This window comes from Labrus mixtus, chromosome 13 (genome assembly GCF_963584025.1).
Source record: "Labrus mixtus chromosome 13, fLabMix1.1, whole genome shotgun sequence".
Taxonomy (NCBI): domain Eukaryota; kingdom Metazoa; phylum Chordata; class Actinopteri; order Labriformes; family Labridae; genus Labrus; species Labrus mixtus.
In genome coordinates, this window is record NC_083624.1 from 1,833,854 (window position 1) to 1,849,343 (window position 15,490).

At 40.6% G+C, this 15,490-nt stretch overlaps 2 protein-coding genes across 2 annotated transcripts in view; both read right to left on the bottom strand.

The window, feature by feature from the left end:
- slc49a4 (solute carrier family 49 member 4) overlaps window positions 1–15,490 on the bottom strand; it is a 178,605-nt gene that overhangs the window by 92,566 nt on the left and 70,549 nt on the right. The gene's annotated exons all lie outside the window — the stretch shown is intronic.
- Window positions 1,678–14,637, bottom strand: LOC132986603 (sterol 26-hydroxylase, mitochondrial). Its single transcript, XM_061053099.1, has 9 exons — window positions 14,260–14,637; window positions 12,746–12,936; window positions 10,132–10,331; window positions 7,509–7,706; window positions 6,259–6,422; window positions 5,994–6,160; window positions 5,658–5,739; window positions 5,238–5,447; window positions 1,678–2,716 (listed from the first exon to the last, which is right to left on the bottom strand). Exons 1-9 carry the CDS (start codon window positions 14,494–14,496, stop codon window positions 2,558–2,560), a joined length of 1,608 nt encoding a protein of 535 aa, XP_060909082.1. The 5' UTR covers window positions 14,497–14,637; the 3' UTR covers window positions 1,678–2,557.

Below are 15,490 nucleotides of genomic sequence, written 5' to 3' on the forward strand. Positions count from 1 at the left end.
AAGTTTCTTTGTGTTAATTAATATCTTACAAGCCAATTATAAATTAATTTATAGTTTAATTAACACTCAAGAAGTCTTATTAATGTTCATAAACATCTTATTAATGTTTATGACGGTATGTAAAGTGTCAGTACATTTCTAATAAGAGCCTATAAGTGTCTTATAAGACATAATAAATGCGTTAATTATGCCTATATTAACACATCTAGTCTTATTTGTGTTAATAAGAATCTAATAAGGTCTTAAGTGACTTATTACCTGTTATTAATGCTTATTACAAGCACCTTAATATAAAGTGTTACCCTAGTCGTTCCCAAACTTATTCTGCAGGGCTCCCTTGGGCAGATGAAAATATTTCCAAGGCTCCAGTCTCACACAATGTGTTTGAGTACGACAATAATCATGTTCCATATTTCTGCCTTTATTTGAATAAATCAGGAGAAATATGTGAATAACATTTGTTAAGGATTCAAAGTGTTACTGAAATGTTCATGGATAGTTTGGGTCATTTTGACCAACTGAGGCAATAATATATGAAATGTTGATATGAAAATAACAAAACATTTAATTATAAAACAAATCACAAATAAAAAAACAAAAATACATTGAAGTATGAACAACAATTAATAAAAAAAAGCAATAAAACTGTCAAAGGCAAAATGTTCAAGATAAAATTTCATCTCACTGCCAGTTCGGTTCATTCAACACTACGGGTCTGACAGGCGTTAATACGACAGTGAACGTTCATAAGAGCACTTAGATCAAATTAACATATTTTTACATATGATGTATACATTCAATAGCAGCTTCTTATAAACCGGTTTGTTCTGTGTGCTGACAGCTCCCTTTTTCCTATACAACACCAACGCCTTGTTTTCTCATGTTTTCAGTTAGTTTAGGAGGTTAGTTGGTCGTAGTTTGTTTTTCCTTGATTTATCAGGTTAGTTTGGTTCATCAGTTACGGTAAATGTTTGGGTACCGATTCACCCTAAAACGTATTCTGAGTTATTCTTATTGTCACTAATATGTTGCTGTATGTTATTTCTGTATCGAAAAATAAAGAACGCTTTAATGAAAACGTTAACTATTCTCCGCTTGGGAAGTGAGGGATTTGGGACTTTATTGGGGTTGTGTCTTGGCCTCCTCTAGACGGGGCATAGCAGCTGTTCAGAATTTTCCATGCTCAGGGTCCTGAATGGAAAAAAAGCGCTCGGCGTAATCTGTATTTTTTCACTGTGCAACTTTTGGAAAACTGTTTGCCCAATGTCACTTCTCCCTCACCAACCTATCAAAACCAAGAAGGGGGCGGGGCTTATGATATGAAGTTTGTCAACAACGTCAGATGATAAACTAATCGTCTTTTCGAAGGTCCTGCTAATGCCAGGATTCGATTCCTTTACATTGTTTTTATGATTTCCGTGTGAAATAAAATAAAACATTTAGCATAAGGAGTGATTCAAAACATCTAACGGTCACTACTGAGGGAAGTGGAATGCCCATAGATAACTTTAGTCACCTAACAGAAAGAGCCAATGAGAAGCGCTCTGAAACTGAGGTTAACGGTGCCGGCAGTGCAAAAAGTGGACACGAGCCCTGATGGTGCCAATAGACCATATTCCCACGGCGGGCCATTTTGCTGTGATGTCATGCTCAGGGTGGGAGGTTCAGAAGTTGTCGTGTCAAGCAATCAATTGATCTTTATTTGTATAGCGCCAATTCATAACAGATGTTGTCTCAAGTCACTTTACAAGAGAGCAGGTCAGAGACTTTACTCTTTGTGTCTTACTGTTACGTCTCAGGTTTGAGTCATGCAAACATCGCAAATCTGATCGACTGTTTTCATTTTAAAGCCGCCCAATTGATAAGAAACTACACAGACAATGGATGATGAAAATCCAGAGAGCCATATGGCCATAGTCTGAGTTAAAAACACAGCTAACATTAGCCAACAACACACACTTACATTTGAGATTAATGGATACGACGAATACATTTATATAAGAGCTAGGTAAAACATACTGGATCTATTTCTAGCAACATGGCCGCCTGGTAAATATGGTTGTAGGACCGAGTATAGCGGCATACTTTAAAGGATAAAGCCAGTTACATTCTGTATTTTTTCTCGTTTTAAACCGATACCACAAAGAAAACCACTTCTGTCCTTTTATCCAAATCATGATATCTTATTCCACTAGAGCTCACTGTTGTCTAAAAAATGTTTCTTCAGTGAGCTAGCGGTGTAGTTAAATTTGACTCATTCCAATTCAGCAGCTTAAAACCTCCTCATGTCTCCTGTTTGAGTCACATTAAAAACACTGAAAGACCACAGAGACAATCTGCTTCATGAAATGCTAGGAGCCAAGCAAAAGATGAGAACAAAAGGACATCAAGTTGTATAAAATAAAACTCCTTCTGTACAACCTTTTCACATTTTCAATCAGTCTGTGTTTTGCATGTTTCAGCTGAGGTCACATTCCAGCCAGTCCTCATGAAGTGAATGTGTTATAAACAAGTGCTTGGTGACAGGCAGACATCACAGTGTGAATACTAAAACGGCTCACAGGGAGACTCTGGTTGCTTCCCTCGGCTCCTCCTTCTCCCCTCTTCTGTCCAGAAACTGCAGGTTGATGGGTGTAGCAGGGCAGAGCAGGGTTCTGGTGATTGGCTTGATTTCTGTTCCAGCAGGATCCGGCCTCACCTCGTAGGTTTTAATCAACTTCAAAAGAAAACAAATGATATTTTTTGCCAGGATATTCATTTAAAAATGCAGACAGAGAGGACAGACAGTCGATTTTTGAGTTAATGATTACGCACTGTTTTTCGTAAGCTGACTGAATTGTAACTTTGATTTTTGGCTGAAGACTGAGTCCCAAGTGGGAGGAATGCTTGGTGGTTTGTTTGGATCACAGTGCCAAGACTAACAAAAGAAGAGCAGCCTTTGTGCTCCGGCTGGGGAGTCACTGCAGGTCGTATGGCTCCCTGAATGTAGCTGAAAAATAACAGATTTCTGGGGAGTAAAAGTAGAGGGAGCTGTTGAACTGGCTTACAAACTAGTGTGACAATTTTGGGGGCCTGCAGGAAACAAAAATCAGTGATGCAAACAGTAAAAAAAGAAGAAGGTACAACCGAAAGAGGTTTAGGATATTTCTATACACTAGTGCTTCAGAAGCATTTAGGAAAATAGTTACATTTGTTTGCTGGTAAAGCAAATAACACCTACATTTCAAAATCTATCTATAAATCTATAAAATTCTAGGGAGGGGAGCCAGATAGCCTAGTGGTCATGTTGCACACCACATGTGCAGAGGCTATTTTCCTCACTTCAGTGGTCGTTGGTTCGACTTAGGCCTTAGCCCCTTGCTACAGGCTAGCAACATAAAAAACGAGCAAGCCACTTTTAAACAGGGCGCAATTTAAAGTGACGCTGTCACATGAAACAGGTCAGGTGTAGATTCATTTTCAGCCTTACATTTACCTAGAGGTCCTCTCACAAAAGTTGCCATGCTTTTGCTAGCTGTGAAAAATGGCGTGCGATGTTTTTGTTGAGCCTCGCCGGACCCCCCGTCATTAGGGCTCTGCGCGCCACTTTGAGAATCACTGATCAAGACAATGATTTACTTCTTACTCAATCTGTCCATGTGCTGTATTGTTATATAAATACATGGTTGAAATAATTTAGAGAGCAGTGTTTCCCCTAGGTTTACAGCGTTGGGGGGGTGGGGTCAAGCCAACACGCCGACACGCCGACACAAACACTTGAAGGAATCTCGGTGTTCATGTGTTACTTTTAATGACAGCTGTCCTTTTCTATCGGAAAGGTATCCTTAAATTACTTCTTTCCCTGATTTCCGACTCTATCCACTATCCTATCTCTACAATAAAGGCACAAAAAGCCCAAAAATATATTGGGGGGCGGGCCTTGACCTTGAATCCATGCCCAGATCACGATTAGTGTCAGCAAGTCAAAAAGGTTGGATTTGGCTATTAACAGCTGTGTACCAAAAGATGGAAAAGCCATGAAACTGGCAATGTGTGTGGATATAATCCCTAGGGAAGCTACTGCCACAACATTTGAAAGATGGCCCGATAGTTTGCTCTAACTCAGATTTAGGAGGAATCATTTTGCCCTGGTACTCCGGCTTCCTCCCTCAGCGCACAGACATGCTCTCAAATGTCAAACAAATGTGTTTGTTTTCTGATTATGTCGGTTCTGTGATTGACTGACGACTAGTCCAAGCTGTCACGGTTCCTTCATAACCCCAATTGGGGTAGAGGAGTCGGAGCCCGGAGGTCTGAGAAAAATGGTCTGTCAGAATATGGAATTAGATTTTTAAGCTCTGCAAGCTTGCGTTTGTGAGTAGAGAGTCTGATTCCGACTGCATCTCTAATCTTTGCAGGTGATCTGTTGGCTTCATCATCAGACTGTGACCTTCGGCACACACGGGGCTGTCTGCAGTTGAGAGGGAGAGTCAGTACCTCCAAGTCTTCGCCAGAAAAATTAGCAAAATTCACAGCCTCGTGGGTGCGCCATTGGTAGAACTGCAGGCAATGCACTGTGCTATCGTGGTAGAGAGAAAGCGGAGCTGGACAGCAAAGCTTTTTTTATTAACCAGTCGTTATGCTCATCCCTCACCTATGTTGACAAAGTTTGAGGAGTGACTGACAGAATGGGATTATGGATACTCCACCAAAATAAGTTCTTTCTGCAGGGCTGTTGGGCTCACCCTTAAAAAAGAGGGTAAGTAACTCAGATATTTCATTTTGATATTGAAAATATTGGTCACATCACGGGTAGCTAGGGATGGACTTTTTCCTGTTTGAGTACAACCATGCTCTCATTCTCAAAGCCAAGCCAATTATCTCCCAGTTTGGTGTGGAAGCACTGGACTGAACAGAGCCCTGACCTCAATCCCACTTGGCCAACCTGCAGCCAGGCCCTTACAAACCCAACACTAGTGTTCGACCTGAATAATTCTCCTGTGTCTGAATGAGAGAAAATCTTTGTAACCAAGCAAACTAATGGCCACTCTTTTTGGATATGCAGTATCATTCAAGACATTGTGCATGCAGAGGTTCGAGCGAGGAATAAAAGAAATCACTTGGCATGCTTATCTGTGATCACTGAAAAACTTCACATAGACATTTATTTCTTAATGCGCAGGACATCATGAATAATGCATACAGTTGTAAAAAGCCGAACTATGTTTAGGGAAGCAAAAAGGAAGAGAAGCTCTCACCCTGGACATAAGGAGATACATCTCCAGCTCTGCCAACCGTCTGCCCAGACACGCCCGGATCCCAAAGCCAAACGGAACTGACCCAAACGGGTGCTGCTTGGACTTGGACTCCTCCACTCCTCTCAGCCAGCGCTCAGGCACAAAGGTGTGGGGGTCAGTGAAAATGTTCTCATCGTAGGATGCAGCGTAATGGCAGAGGTGGAACAGGGTCTGTAAGGAACGATATTCCTATTATAATGTAACTGTAGCTTCATGAATAAACAAGAATCATACCTGAAATGTAGGTCAAAGCTATGAGTCGTAGCTTTAAGGCTCAAATATTTGTGATTTCAAATGAAATGAACAAACGAATCAACTGAAGGAGGACAACACATCTTCTCATTGGCCAACATTTTCAGCATTTGTGCTCATTTGTCTCACATGTTTGGGGAAGAGATAATCTCCGACCAGAACCTCATTTTCAACAGAGACTCGTGCGTTCCCTGGTACCACTGGATACAACCTGGAGAGCAAAGATCACAGTAAGAGGTCAACTCAAGTTAGATCTGTCTGTTCAACAAAGCCAGACAGAACTACAGAAAATAAGCTACGACATATAGCCACCAGAATCTGACATACTTCTGTCAATAAATCGATTCCCTCCTGGTGCTTGTATAACCGTAGCTCAACTGTGCATGTAAACCTTCAGGGGCAGCAAGCTACAATCAGGTGTATTGTTGATATCACGTCCTGAAAAAAGAAAAGAATCCTTCTTACCGTAGCGTCTCTCTGATGATAGCCTTCAGGTATGGCATCTGAGAAATGTCATCACTGACTGGCACCTTATCTCCGGGGCAAACACTTATAACCTCCTGGTATAACTTTTCTTGGATTTCTGGCTCCTTGGCCATATGGTACAAACACCAAGAGATAGTGTTGGAGGTCTGCAATAGAGAGGAACATGTGTCTGTTTTGTGCCCCCTCAGTCAGCACTGATTTATATTCATTTGGTTTGAAAATAGAACGTTCAGGATCTACTTACTGTGTCGACTCCTGCCAGCAGGAGTTCAGTGATGCTGCCCAGGATCTCAGTGACCGTCATCTGATTACTGAGCAGCAGGTGTGTGAGGTACGCTCCCTCCACATTCTGGTCCAGGTCTACCTTCTCCTCAATCTCCTTCATTTTGTTATGAACCAACTCTTCAGCTATTGGACACAAGACAAAATCCGTCATTTCATTTTCTAACGGGAGAACAAACACTAAGAGTTGACTAGTGTGACACTATCGTCCTGTACGTGCTGGTGAAAACGATACACTGTGAAGGACAAAATGTGGACCGGAGGACCTGTGATGTTTGTCCTTTGACAGAGTCTGGTGTCTGGTTATTCGATTACACAACTGGAAATTAACCACAAAGTTTGAGCTCTAGTAACCTTTTCTGGCAATTATCTGTAATGGGGGAGGTACTCAGACAGGATTGTTGAAGGAGTGCTATCGCTGCCAGGGCTTCAGATGAAGGGAACTGAGCAGCTTTCAATGGGCCAAAAGGGGCCAGCTGAGACTTGGTCACAAATGAAAGTGATTTTTGGGGCTGCGGTTGAAAAGGAGTGGAAACTTATTTTACTAATTTGAGAAAAAGATCACTCAGTTGAAGCTTTTCCTTTATAAAATGTGGCATTAAGTCATTAAACATGCAAGTTTAAAGATACTGTATGACATTGTGTATGAATTATCTGTTATTCTTGGTGTTGAAATTGACTTTGACTCGATGTGCCTCCTCCTTGTTCTTCCTGATGTCCATATGACGAAAGCCAGACATAAAGACTTATAAGTCTACTAACCTTTGCAGACAGTAAGAATATTTAACTTTTTGTAGGTTTTGGGGCTTTTTATGCCTTTTTTAGAGACAGGAAAGTGGATAGAGTCAGAAATCAGAGAGAGAGAGAGAGAGAGAGAGAGAGGGGAAGGACATGCAGGAAAGGGGCCAAAGGTCAGATTCCAAACCAGGCTGCCTACTTGGAGGAAGATATCCTTCGTACATGGGGACTCTACCAACTGAGCCACAGCGGCTGACAGATTTAAAAAAAATCGGTGTGTGTAAAAAGTCATAATAAAGTTTAAAGTCTGTAATTGATCAAATGTTGCAGCTTTAAAATATTTAGAATATTTTACCGCTCTATTCTAAGTGCTTTCTTGAATATAAAATTCATACAGTACATGACAATGCCATACATGAACATGTGTTACAGAATAGCTTAAAGACACAACAGTTGATCAGCAACATTACGTACCCACTTTGAAGAGATAATCCCACGCTGCCACAAACCTTTTCCAGACGGGCAGGTAGGGCCAGGTGGATTTAGGGAAGAGGATGAGGATTGGGGAGAGGCGGAACATTTCCCCCACCGTGAAGATGAACTGCTGTGTTTCCTCGGGCACTTCTTTGTTCATGCAGCCCATACGGCTCTCGAACAACACCGAACAGATCCCTGCAGTTAAACATAAAATAGTTAAATAAAGACTGCTTGGCCTCTGTCACCATCCCAGGACAAAACAGGTGTTAAAGGGTTCTGTAATGGCCTTCGTTCCAGAGCACACAGAGCTTAAAAAACTGGTCTTGTAGTGAAAAACTTAGATTAGATCGGCTACAGCAACAACCTTAACTTCTCTTGTTTCAGGGGTTAGAGGATCTTCTCAAACCTTTGTTTCAAATATAGTTTGTATGCTTTAAAAATTAAGAACTCTCTTCAAGGAAGCTCAGGACACTTCACCAAACCACAACAAAACTCATCCTGCTAGCATAAGTACAGAGAACAATGTTTACAGTGTTCTCTACATGTTTAGTTTATTTACCATGTGCAACACCGGCACTCTGTTGTTAAAGTATTTTATAATTTATAGCTTTTAGTAAATTAATAAAGATCAACACGTCACACATTCAATGAGGAAGATACAGCTAGCAGCTGGTTAGCTTAGCTCTAAGAATCTTAAAAGCGGGAAATATTAAGCTCTGACGGGAACAAATACCCCAGGTAACAAACAAACAAACAAATTAAAGTATTTTACATTTACATTATTTATGTTTAATTTCAATTAAAAAAGATTCAACAAACATAATTCTTATTAGCTAGGCTAGCAGCTGGTCTAAGCAGAGTGAGCAAAAGTGAGCATGGCTCTGATGGGAACAAAAACTCCAGGGACTAAAATTAAATAAAGTATTGTACATTTACAATATTCACATTTAATTTTTTTTTTTTTTTTAAATCTAACAAGATTCTTATTAGCCATGCTAGCTGCTAATGCCCGCTTCCCCTATTCCTGCTGAGGTTAGATCAGCTAAAAGCGGCTCACTTGATTTTGTATTTATTGTGCTTTTTATGTAAACAGAGCTGCTCTTCCAACATGGTGCGCTGCATTTCTAGGACACTCTGTCTACAGTGTAGAGACTCTAGGAGCAGAGCAAATATTTCATCACACAACTGTTTCTTTAACCCTTTGTGTGCCTGAAACTTCTCCATGTTGACTTGTTCTCTAAGCATGCCTTCTTTTTTCAGACTTCATTCAGAAGTCATTTTTTGAATATACTTGATTTAAACTAATATATTTTAGGGGAATAATTTAGTTCCATAAAAATGGCAGTATCTCATAAAAAAGAAAGTTCACAGTCGAGTATTTGTTTTTTATCATCTAATTACACGTTTATTGTCAAAGATTTTTAAATATATGCAATTTAACTATTAAAAATAAATAATTTGAAATACATATCTTAAAGAATATAAAGATATATATTTGAGCAGAATCAAAACAATCCTTCCTTTGTCCTTCATGAATCTGTCATCTTTTATGAGAGCTTCATGTAAACTACAACCTGATAAGTAAATGCTCAAACCTGTCTTTGTGATAAGGTAACTCGCACTTTGTCTTATCAGCTTTCAAGGCCTAAAACACTCGACAACAGATGTGTCAATGTCTGTCAACACCCGGAATGACGCCACGTACGGACACGTTTCTCTCACACGGCCCCTTAACTTCAGGTTGAGATACATCTGTGACAGAATGTAAATGTGGAATGTGAGATCTCCAGTGATCTCTCAGCAGACAGTGAAGCAGAAACAGAACAAGACATGCAGACGGGTGCAGAGGTCCGCAGTGGTGAAAAGTCAAGGACACTCAAATCAAGGCTGATGGCATTTCCTGCTACTATCTACCACGGTTGTCAACTTGATTATCTCAAATTGCACATGTTGTTCTTGTGTCAGAGATCGTTGACACTGTATCTGTCTCTATGCTTCTCCTTCCTCCTGCATCTCCCTCTATCCCACTTATCAAGCCTGACAAAGTTTCAGCAGACGGCTGTTCATCATGAGTCTGCTTCTGCTTGAGGCTTCTACCTCTTGGGGCGGCAGTAGCTCAGTCTTTAGGGACCTGGGTTGGGAACTGGAGGGTCGCCGGCTCAAGTGTAAAAACAAATTTCCCCTCACAGGAATAATAAATTATTATTATTATTAAAGGACGGTTTTCCTCTCCACTGTAACTTTGCTACATGTTGCTTAGTGCTCATGATGGATTAATGTTGGGTCTTTTAAGTAAAGTCTTTTACCTGCTCTTTTGTGAAGTGTCTTGAGATAACATTTGTTATTAATTGGCGCTATACAAACAAAGATTGATTGACTGATATTTGGTTTTGTCTTGTAAGATCTTGTGCTTTCAAGATAAAAATATTGTAATTCTCAAATCATTTGTGTTCAGTTATGATTGTGCACAGTTTTTTTTCTAATTCAAGTGAGACTCTAAACAGGCCTCTGCTGAATGGTGTGCATTTTTCACCTCTTTGTAACTAATCTGAATTTGAGAAAAGACGACTTTACACGGCAGCGTAAATGAGGACATGTCATCTGTTTGTTGTCTGCAGACCTTCAAAAGCAAATTTGTAGAGCTCTCCAGTCAGGTCATTGACCATCACTCCCTGCCCACTGGTTTCCCTCAGCCAGGCCACCCTCTCGATGAAGTCTGACACCACCTGGTTGATGGTGTTGGCATAGGACGAGACGTGTTTGGGCTTCAACATGCGAGGATTCAGGATGCTGCGGATGCGCAGCCACTTTGCACCCATTCTGCAAAGCAGGATTAATGATTAGGATTTGTCTCCATCTCAGAATCAATCAGAAATACTTTATTAATCCCTGGAGGGTCATTCGGGCCTCACAGTTGCTTTTATACAGTTGAATTGAAAATGAGGGAAACCTCAGTGTCCTCTTCGAGAATAAATAAAAGTTTGAGATACACAATAGAGAAGTAGGACTTTAACTTGTAAGAAACTTGTAGAGATTAAAAATCTCTTTTTTCAAGAGCGTCCTGGCACGATTTACAAAGTTTCACACAAACAACGAGCAGCCACACGTACAAACACAAAAAAGATATACATTATTAGACATTAAAAGACACAAATAACAAATGTAAACAACAAATGTTTGTCAAGATCGTCCACAAACACATCATGGAGAACATCTACAGCTGCCTCCAAGTCATTTAACATCCTCTTAAAAGAATCCAACAAACGAGAGCAGCTCGTCAAGTTTCGGCTCTTTTTGTAATTCGCAAGTAACGGGAGCAGTAAACTTTTTTTTTCCCCAGCTCAGTTCTGACTTTTGGAACGGACAGTAAGAAAAGGTCCCGAGATCGTAGATTGTAAGTCCCTGCACTCTTCTGACTGATGAAGGTCAGAAGGTATGAAGGAAGCAGACTAATATAACTAATGAAAGAAATAAAGCAATAAGTATGACAAGTGCAGGGTATTGAAGAAATAAAGCCACAAACTCTTATTTTCCGTAAGGATGACACTAAGAGCTGCAGCTGCTGAAGCTGGTGTTGTTTGTTGGTTTGCGGTGGGTGAGGTCACTCCACTGTGTTTGAACAACACCCTCTGAAATAGCTTGTTGTCTCTGCTGTCTCACACACACACACACACACACACACACACACACACACACACCTTTTTTTCTCAATGAGCTGTGATGGATTACAATTATACTAAAAGGACACTTAAACAGTCATTTACTCAACCGCCCAAAAACATTGGCTTCATCATTGCAGTGGGAGCATCCAGGACTTAATTATGTCATATCAAAAGCATCTTTTGCAACAGTAGAGGCTGAACATAGTGAACATAGCACTCCAAGGTGTGATTGTCTGCAAGATGTTAGGTATTTTCTCACCAAAGTTCACTAATCCTCTCCTATAAATATATTTGACAAAAATCCCTTCCTTACTGCGCCTGATGCTCTGAAGTACAAAGAGGTATTATTTTTTAATAAGGAAAATTAAAAAAAAGGGGTTATGGGAGGATAAACACCAGCTAAGGGGTGTTTTACTACCTGGCAGACCAAATACTGGAATTATTAATGGCTTTTTACTGATTTGCTTTTTTTACTTATTTCAGTCCCCGAAATCCAAAGGGACCAAAGCCAGCCCTGAATAGATTCTACAAACAGGTACTGCTAATTCCTAGCATTAGCTTCTTGTGAAGCCTTTGTGGATTTGCTAACACTTTCAAACATTCGACCTGCTCTAGAGGGGATCTGTCCACAGAAAGTAATGACAGGCCAGGAGTAACGGTGAAAAGGGGTTTCAATGTACATCAGTTTATTATTTTAAAATGTGATCCCATCCATTAGTATCAAATCCATGGTTATGTTAAAGGGTGCATTGTGTTCATTTTATACTTGTGTTTAGTGTTTTTTTCCTCTGTATCCGCAAATTGAGATCCTGTAATGATTTAGAATCATGTTTAATTTGAATTCATAGAAAGTCTGTTTATAATACAGCTCTTTAGCACATATCACAAGTAATCCTCAAGTGGAAAGAGGTGTTGTTAGCTGGACAGTTTTAACCTACACAGCACAACACCTGCTACCCCCCTCCATTCTAAATGCTCAACTTTTCATTTGATTGAACTGAAATCAGTGATGTGCAAAATAAACATTAAAGTCACAACAGATTAGGGATTAGGGCTCCACTCAAGCAAAATGTTTAAGGATGCCAAGATCCTTTTAAAGATTAGCTGCTCAGTTTTCAAAGTCCACTAACTTACTGACTGTATGTATATTGTCGACACATAAAAGCACCACAAATGAGGGAGACAGACAAAATGGCAAGTGGAAAATGGACTTTAACTTGTTTTTTTATTTTGTTTTTTTAGTTAAAGATTTAATTTTGGGCTGGGACAGTGGATAGAGTTGGAATAAGGGAGAGTGAGTGCGGAATGACGTGTAGGAAATGAACCACAGGTCGGACCTGAACCCGCCTGGAGGTCTAAACCCTTCATACATGTGTTACGCTACCTGCGCCCCGATTACTTTTACCTCTGTACATTCCATTGCACGGAAACGTCTTACTCAGAAATCAAGATTGTATTTGAAAGAATATTGGTTTTCTTGTCTTTTTAAACAGTAGATAACAGCATGACAACTTCCAAGGGTGCAGAATGGATTGGGCATAAAGCTAAATGATGAATGGGGGGTTCACTCACTCTGTCAGGGGTCCATAGGCCTGGTTCCTGAGCTCTCTGTAGGTCCTCCAGTGGGGCATGTCCGTGCGCACTGGATGTCTGCCCTCCTGCCTCAACACCTGCTCTATGAGGTTGGCACTGGCAACGTTCACAAGGATAATAGGGCCATACTTTGACTTCCACAAAGGACCGTAGATCTTTTTGTGCTCAATCTGGGAGCAAAAATAAACAAACAGGTGTGTACTGAAACAGCAAAACATTTGATTTTTAATAATGCAACCTGTTGGCGCACTGTCACCTGGAAAACTGATTCAAGCTTTTAAGGTCAATCCCCCAACTCAAACTAAAATATTTCTCATGCACCTACTTCTATTGTATCTCAAATGATCTTTATTGATTGAACTTTTACTATATACAAGAAAGCTGTGAAGAAAGGGTGCCCCACTGAAAGGACACCCTGGAGAACACTTCATTGCATTCTGTTGATCACTAGGTCCTGATCACATTTGGGAAACTTAGAGGGCACTCCTGCAGTGTTTCTTTCTTTCTGTTGCCAAAGATGGATAACTGCACACACAGGGGACCAAGCCAACATTCCTCTGCTTCAAGTGACTGTTTACATTTTTGGGGAAAATTCATAAACTAGCACGGGAAAAAACACTTTTCACAGAGAACGATCCCCAACAACAAGTACAACAAAAGGACAGAAAAAAAAACTGCAGAGAAGAAGACAAAAACTACAAGACAACAATGGACATAATGACCACAAGGAGACAACATGATGACAACAACCAAGAGACACAAAACGACAACCAGGAGACAAATGTGTGCTCAAGGAGACAGAGGGAAACGGGGTGGAAAGAAAAAAAAGGCATGCAAAAGAACCAGAAATACTACAAGAAAAAAGACTGCAAACAAATAAGACACAGGAAAACCAAAAAGAGGAACGACAACAACAATGAAGTAATTACTGAACTACAGCCAAGCACAACTCTGAATATAAACAGAATCACGAAATCGCTTAAGTTGACATAACAGCGCATTTTTCTCCAACATTCTTCCAAAGGGTTGGTTCCTTTTACATTTCCTGGCCCAGGAAGTCCTTTGTCTCATAATCCACCAGTATCTATAGTCCTATGACACTGACCTGTGTCCCCCTTACCTGAGAGAACAAGAGTACAACTTTCTGCTACAGAAAATGTCAGTGAAAGGACGTGATTTTAAATGGGCTGTCAGATGTGCAACCAGAGGTAACCTCCATTGTACTGGGGTCAGTCAGTTCATCTCAAGACGCAAAAACAACGCACACAAACCCAAAACGGTGTATTGACACATAACGTAGGTTATCTGGGCGAACAGATAATTTATTCTGCAGTCAGTTTGCATGCACTGAAAGTCAATGCAGAAATCAGTGTTAAGAGATAAAAAAGGAGGAGCAGGAGCGCACTATCTGTCAAAATGTAGGAGAAACAGGTCACAACACATCCTGTATCTGTCAGCCCCCCCCCCCCCCCCCCCCCCCCCACCCCGCTTACCTGCATTTGTTGCGTCGTTTGGAAATACCCCTTTACAAACAGCCAGTTTAAGGTGGTCATAAAACTTGGTCCGCCTAGTTCGTCCATAGTTTTCGGTTTGACGTTGGCACCCATCACGGCGGCAGAAGATGCGTCCCGACGGTGAATGTCCCCATAATTAACGGTGACTCTCTGAAGCCCGTGACACCGCTCACGGTTCCTCCGCAGTCCAAAATGTAGAAGCGATTTCCCGAACATTTTTAAACCGCAGCCAACGCAGTCTGTTTCTCTCCACAAGCCGTGCAGTCCCGGTGAGCGGCTCTGTGATATGCAGGCTGATGATAATGGCTGATTGTGTTCGCAGCACAGCGTCTATTTATAGCCTCGCATATCCAAAAGCTACGTGCACAACGGTGGACTTTGTACCCTACTGAAGAGAGACAACAAGTGCCATAAAGACATGAACTAATGCTGCTGAAAACAGTTAACTATACACCCCCATCTAACTGTTTTCCTGTGTGGACTTGTCTTGTCTTGTACTTGAACCTTATCTTGTGTTTTTTTTTTTGCTGTTGCCTTATTTTCAATATTACTGATCTACTTCTTTTGGGAAAGTTTTTCATAATAAAAGCTTTATTACCAGAAAAAAGTGGAATTTGTTTAAAAATCAAAGACTACAATGATCCTACAGTGGGTTTCATTTTAAACTTTCAGAACAGAATAAGAGGCTGATTTCCGTTTTATAATTCATAGATGCTGATTGTTTTTTAAGGCTATCTCAAGCTGTGAGCGAAACTTAACTTACATTAACTCAAGTTACAGAATTAAGAAAAACATGATCCACAAAATTCAATGAGTTTATGTAACTTAGCAAGCTGTGAATCAAACTGCCCTCCCAGGATAAATTAAGTTGTCTCAATCTGAATTTAGAACATTTATGAACAATATTTGGAGTACTTTGTCTTTCAGATTTAAGTGTTATTACAGCCTGAACAGTGTTGAATTTTTACTTTATCAAAATGTGCTAAGTTAACAAACAAATGCTACATCATCATCATCAGGCGTTGTACATAGGCATGTGGGGAAGGAGCCTCAGTTCGGATTTGAACCTGGGTCGCCCGCTCTCAAGTACTTCAGCCTCTGTGTGGGGTACGTACTGACCACTAGGCTACCGGTGCACCCTGTTCCCCTTAATCTTTGCCTTTATTTTAGGGATAGGGCAGTGGGTAGTCAGAGATCGGGGAGAGAAGGT

Coding starts and splice junctions, on each gene's coding strand:
- LOC132986603 (XM_061053099.1), bottom strand. CDS start 14,496: ATGTTCGGGAAATCGCTTCTACATTTTGGACTGCGGAGGAACCGTGAG. Junction 7,707..10,131: donor CTACAAATTTGCTTTTGAAG/GTCTGCAGACAA, acceptor GTTTAACTGCAG/GGATCTGTTCGGTGTTGTTC. Junction 6,423..7,508: donor GGATTATCTCTTCAAAGTGG/GTACGTAATGTT, acceptor TGTGTCCAATAG/CTGAAGAGTTGGTTCATAAC.